Source organism: Trichechus manatus, unplaced genomic scaffold (assembly GCF_000243295.1).
Source record: "Trichechus manatus latirostris isolate Lorelei unplaced genomic scaffold, TriManLat1.0 scaffold00062, whole genome shotgun sequence".
In the NCBI taxonomy this organism is placed as follows: Eukaryota; Metazoa; Chordata; class Mammalia; order Sirenia; family Trichechidae; genus Trichechus; species Trichechus manatus.
This window is the reverse complement of record NW_004443998.1, coordinates 9,046,311-9,051,721: the sequence shown is the minus strand read 5'-3', so window position 1 is coordinate 9,051,721 and position 5,411 is coordinate 9,046,311. Positions and strand designations below refer to the sequence as shown.

The window sequence follows — 5,411 nt, the reverse complement described above, 5'->3', positions numbered from 1 at the left end:
TGCCAGTGTCATCATCACTCTCTTGGTCTTCAACTTATCTTTTTCCTTTCACTCCTATCAAGTGAATCTCTTCAGGTCATGGCTAATCTGTGAATCTTTCCTCTCCCTTTTCCCAACATACCTCATAACCCGGGCCCTCAGTGTTGCTTTAGACTGGCCTCGTCTTAGCCAGCTTCTCCCAGCTCGGTGTAATCCTCCTCAGTGCCCCATCGAATTCAGGAGGAGCAGAGGGGCTTTGTATAAATAGTGTCTAGAGTTCAAACTACCATAAATTTGGTAGCTTAAGACAACATGAATTTATTATAGTTCTGGAGGTTAGAAGTCTGGCATACGTCTCAGTGGCTAAAATCTAGGTGCTGGCAGACCTGCGTTTCTTCTGAAGGCTCTAAGGGGAAATCTGTCTCCTAACCTTTTTCAGAGTCCCTGGATAGTGCAACAGAAAGGTTGGAGGTTTGAGTCCACCCAGAGGTGCCTCAGAGAAAGGCCTGGTGATCTCCTAAAAAAAATCAGCCTTCAAAAACCCTATGGAGCACAATTTTACTCTGACACACATGGAGTTGTTTGCAGTGAGTCAGAGTCAACTTCACGGCAACTTTTTTTTTTGCCTTTTCCAGCTTCTAAATGTCATCTTCCTTCCTTGGCTGGTGGACCCCACATCACACAGTCTTCTCCCCCTCCTTCCCTCATCATGTCACCTTCTTTCTTTGATTCTGATTCTTGGCCTCCTTCTTATAAGGACCTTGGTAATGACATTTGGCCTGCCCACCTGGATAATCTAAAAAACTCTCCCCATCCCAAGATCCTTAATTTAATCACATCTGTAAAGCCTCAGATCCTTAATTTAATCACATCTGTAAAGCCCCTTTTACCATGTCAGGTAACATATCCATGGGTTCCAGGGATTAGGACATGGACATCTTTAGGGAGCCATTACTCAGCCTGCGCAATTTGTCAAATAGGGGTAGCTGCTCCCTATATCAGCTAATTGAGGACATGCAAGAACATAGGCCTAGTATGGCCATATTGGAGCCCTGGAGGCACAGTGGTTAAGAACTCGATTGGCAGTTGGAATCCACCTGCCACTCCTTGGAAACCCTATGGGGCAGTTCTACTTATAGGGTTGCTATGAGTCGGAATTGACTCGATGGCAGCTGGTTTGGTTTTTTGGTGGCCAGATTTTCTGTTTTTTGGAGAAAAGCCAAAAATCCAGGGTTTTTTTGTGGAACTTCCTAATTTTTGTTTGTTTTTTTTATGTTCACTGATTCAAATTTTTAAAAATACAACACTATCAGGGCTAACGCTATAGCTTATATATGATAGGTCTACTGACCACATATAGCCCTCAGACCTCCAGCTTGAGACCTCTGCACAAACAGAATGGGACACAGGACTAAGGAGTTTTAATAGTGAGTAGGGTTTGGTCAAAAATCTGGTTGGGGCGCTGATCACAATGCGCAGCCCCAGGTAAGGAAATGCCCTTGAAAGGAAAATATATGCCATCAATTCCCCCTCTGTCAGGAGACGGTGCCGACTCTTCCCCAGGGTGGCTAAGGTAACAGCCAGCTTGGATCTCCTTGATACAGGTGGTGGCTCTTTGGACAAACCCACGTATGCTATGGTGTCTTCTTCTGCTTACGGCCTTTATTATTATTCCAGCTCAATGCTTAGTTTTTGACTGAGAAGACCTCAGTGTATAACTTCAGCTCTGATTCACTGATTCTCATCCCTGGCTACACTTATGAATCCCTTGCAGATGTGGGGTCCTTCCTATTAAATAAGACTTTTCCAGGTTTGAGCTGAAGAGGTGGAAGATAGAGAAGGAGGGAGGGGCTTACCTCTTTTTGCTGGAAGGGTCATTTCTTAAATGGATCCTCTATATTTGTGTAACCCCATTAAACATCTCCCATCCATGACAAAGAGTTCCTAAGCAGGCTACTAGCTTAACATTTCATGCCCAAACCCAGAAAACCTGTTGCCGTTGAGTCAATGCTGACTCATAGCGATCCTACAGGACAGAGTAGAACTGCCCCATAGGGTTTCCAAGGAGCGGCTAGTGGGTTTGAACTGCTGACCTTTTGGTTAGCAGCCCTAGCTCTTAATCACTGTGCCACCATTTCATGCCAGGTATTTAAAATTTATCATACAGGTTTTGTTAGTTTCATATTGCTGCTGTAACAAATTACCATAAGTGTAATGGCTTAAACAATACAAATTTATTATCTCACAGTTCTGGAGGTCAGAAGTCCAAGATGTCAGCAGGGCTATGTCCTTCTGGAGGCTCTAGGAAAAAAATCAGTATCCTTCCCTTTCCAATTTCTAGAGGGTTCACCTGCATTCCTTGGCTTGTGACTACCCTCCTCCATATTCAAAAGCAGCATCAGTAGTTCCTATTCTCATATCACATGACTCTGAACTCCCCTTCTGCCTCCCTCTTCCATATTTAAGGATTCTTTGATTACATTGGGTTTACCTGGATAATCCAGGATAATCTCCCAATTTTAAAGTTGTCTAATTGGCAACCTTAATTCTATTCCAACCTTAATTTACAACCTTAATTCCTCTTTGTCATGTATAAAAATGGTGTAGGAGACATCTGACCTCTTTGTCTAACTTCACAAGGAGGAAGGAGAATCAAGATCAACAGCCCAAGGCTGATTCCTCTGAGGCGGTCAGACATACTTCCATCCTCCAACCTTTTTACCAATTCTGACACCAACTGTCCCTTCCACGGCACTCTCTACTTCTCTGCTGGTTCGTTAATTCATTGCAATGACCACACAGAACTCACAATCAATACTCATGATTATGGGGTTCATTAGGGAAGTGACAGGTTACAATTCAGGATCAGAAACGTCTCAGTATACGGTTCTTCAGTCAGGACGGCCTCTTCTCAGACGTGCCTGAAGGCACACCTCTCTCTGGCCCCTTGGTCTCTGCCCTGCTCAGGCAAGTGTTATAAAGCTCTTTTAGCTCTGCCAGTAAGTGCCTGGAGACACCCATTCCACCAGTAAGATCTGGCCTGAGGGTGCTCATCTCTCTCGCTCTGTGGGTTGGTAAGCCTAGCTTTGCAGCCAAGTGCCTAGAGGCACCCCACTCCACCAAGAAGCCTCCTGCCTGAAGGTGCTCAGCTCTCTTGCTCCATGGGTCGACATACCCACTGTAACCACCTTGCTCCGTGAGCTGGGAAGCCCACCTCACTGTCTCTGTCCGGTCTTCTGGTTCAGTTGCCTCTGCTGCTGCCATTTCTCTGCTGCTGCTTCTCACGGTCTCTTTCTGTCTCCGGTGTTACAGATCTCTCTTTCTCTGTCTCCTGGATCTGTGAGGTCTCAGCACAGGGACCCTGGGTCCAATGGATACGCTCTACTCCTAGCTCTTGTTTCTTGGTGGTAGTAGGTCCCCCTCTGCTCTGGGATTGATTGCTCTTCTAGGCCTAGCAGGATGGCAGAACTGACCTATCCCCTTGTTAGGGCTCCATACACCTTATTTGCATGGTACCCCCCCCAAGGGTGCCATGCACCTTATTTACATTATTAGCAAACTATCCAATCCCCTTGGTGGGCCATAAGCACCTCATTTGCATAGTTCCATCCAGTCACTTGGTGGGAGTTGCAAAGACTACTGCTAGAAGGGCCATATTAAGTAATTCACTTCACCACATCACGTAACCTAACACATTCACAAGTTCTGGGAAGTAGGAAATGAACATCTTTGGGGGACCATTCTTCTACTTACCACACAGGTTAACAACAGACCTATGAGATAATAGGGGAGGTAGGTCCGAGGTACATGGTTTAACCAAGACCAATAGTGTGTGGCTGAGAACTCATGCCCAAGTTTTCTGCCTCTATAGAACTTTGAAAGGAATGGAGCAGTGAGTTTCATGGATTACATTTCTCCCTTCCGTGCAAGTCCACAGTTGTATGGCTTAATGGTTATCCTGCTAATTGGCCTTGCTTTCTGGCTCTTCAGAAAACCTACTTTCATTCTCCCCCCTCCCAGAGAAGTCTTAGTAATGCATCTTCCATTTTCCACCATCACAATGCCCTATTTTGTCCCCTTACCACCTGGGATGGGGTGGGGGGGGATCATTGCAGGAGGGGACACTGTGTGGAAGGAAATGATAGAAGAGGTAAAACGGGACCACCTTTTGAAGACCAGAAGTCATTTACTTACAGTCAGTGTGAATGGTTGTTTTGGCAGCTAAGACGAGGGCTTTCATTTTCTACCATTTTTGTTTTTTATTCATTATGTGAGGCAAGGCAGCTTTAACATTTTTTTCCCCCACAGAAGAAATTCTGGTATAGGCTCCCTAAAGTATTATTCTCTGAGTTTTATTCACCCAGGAAAAAGGGGCATCTGTGAGTGAGCTTTTGTAATCTAGGCCTCTTTCTAGGTTGTGGGGGAGGGAGAGACAGGCTTCTCTTTCTCTGCTTCCGCCTCTCTTAGCCCTCAAAATGACCTGACTTTCTTAACAAGCATCATTAAGAATACACTTTATAAAAGAAGGAAGATCCCTGTAAGATCAGTTGGACATAAAGGGATTATCTCAACTCTTAAACACTTACACATGGTAAATGATCATAGATGAATTTCTCAGTGGCTTCTTTCTCTAGAAATTCAAACAGCTGGAGCTATAAATCAGGAATAAAAGATAAAAAATGAAAAAGAAGATGAAAGTCACATCTAAGAGATGCCAACTCACTGTTATTACCTCAAAGGAGTTTTTTGTTTCATTGCACAATCGCGTTGCTGAAAGCTTGACACATTATCTTACATAAAACTATACAAAACATACATGGTAAAACTGCGTGCTTATTGGCGTCATGGCTTTTACATTCCTCCATTTTAAACCAATAAGCATTAAAACCACAAACAGATTTTTTTTCCTAATAGAATTTAATTATCTTTAAGACAGTAGCTATGGAAATGTAGTTTATGTTGGTTTCAGGAATGGGATATTCTTGATCATGGTAAATTCTGGAAGGAGAAATTCATAGTAAGACTCTCTCTCCATTGTGGGTGCCTGGGTCACTTACAGCCCTGTGTACTTGCCTCTTTGAAAGGTTCCTTTGGCCCCAGCCACGCATTCCAGGAGTATCCCTGGGGCTCAACTCCATTTCCATGGCCAGTCTAGATGTGTGCTCAGGCGTCTTTGGCCCTGTATCTGGCAGGACAGACAGGAGTGCACTCACCCGCTCCGTGAAATCGTCCCTGGAGTAGTCAGGAGTTGAGGCAACATAAGTGTCCTCAGTGACAAGACAGATGGTGGCCTTCTGAGCTGCTCCTGCAGCCCACAGTATGCCAGCGAGCGCCTTGGCCAGGACTTGTTTCTGCTCCCGCTTGCTTATTTCACATAAACTACAATGCAGGAAGTGGGAGGATGATGTCATTGGAATGAACAGTTTCCTACT

The 5,411-nt window shown here is 44.7% G+C and overlaps 1 protein-coding gene across 1 annotated transcript in view; it reads right to left on the bottom strand.

The window, feature by feature from the left end:
- The window catches only part of MINDY4B (MINDY family member 4B), a 24,093-nt gene that overhangs the window by 16,089 nt on the left and 2,593 nt on the right, over positions 1 to 5,411 (bottom strand). The window contains exons 2-3 of the mRNA XM_023733847.1: positions 5,193 to 5,358; positions 4,566 to 4,631 (exon numbers count right to left, since the gene is read on the bottom strand). Coding sequence (XP_023589615.1) covers positions 4,566 to 4,631; positions 5,193 to 5,358 — 232 coding nt within the window. The remainder of the gene's footprint in view (positions 1 to 4,565; positions 4,632 to 5,192; positions 5,359 to 5,411) is intronic.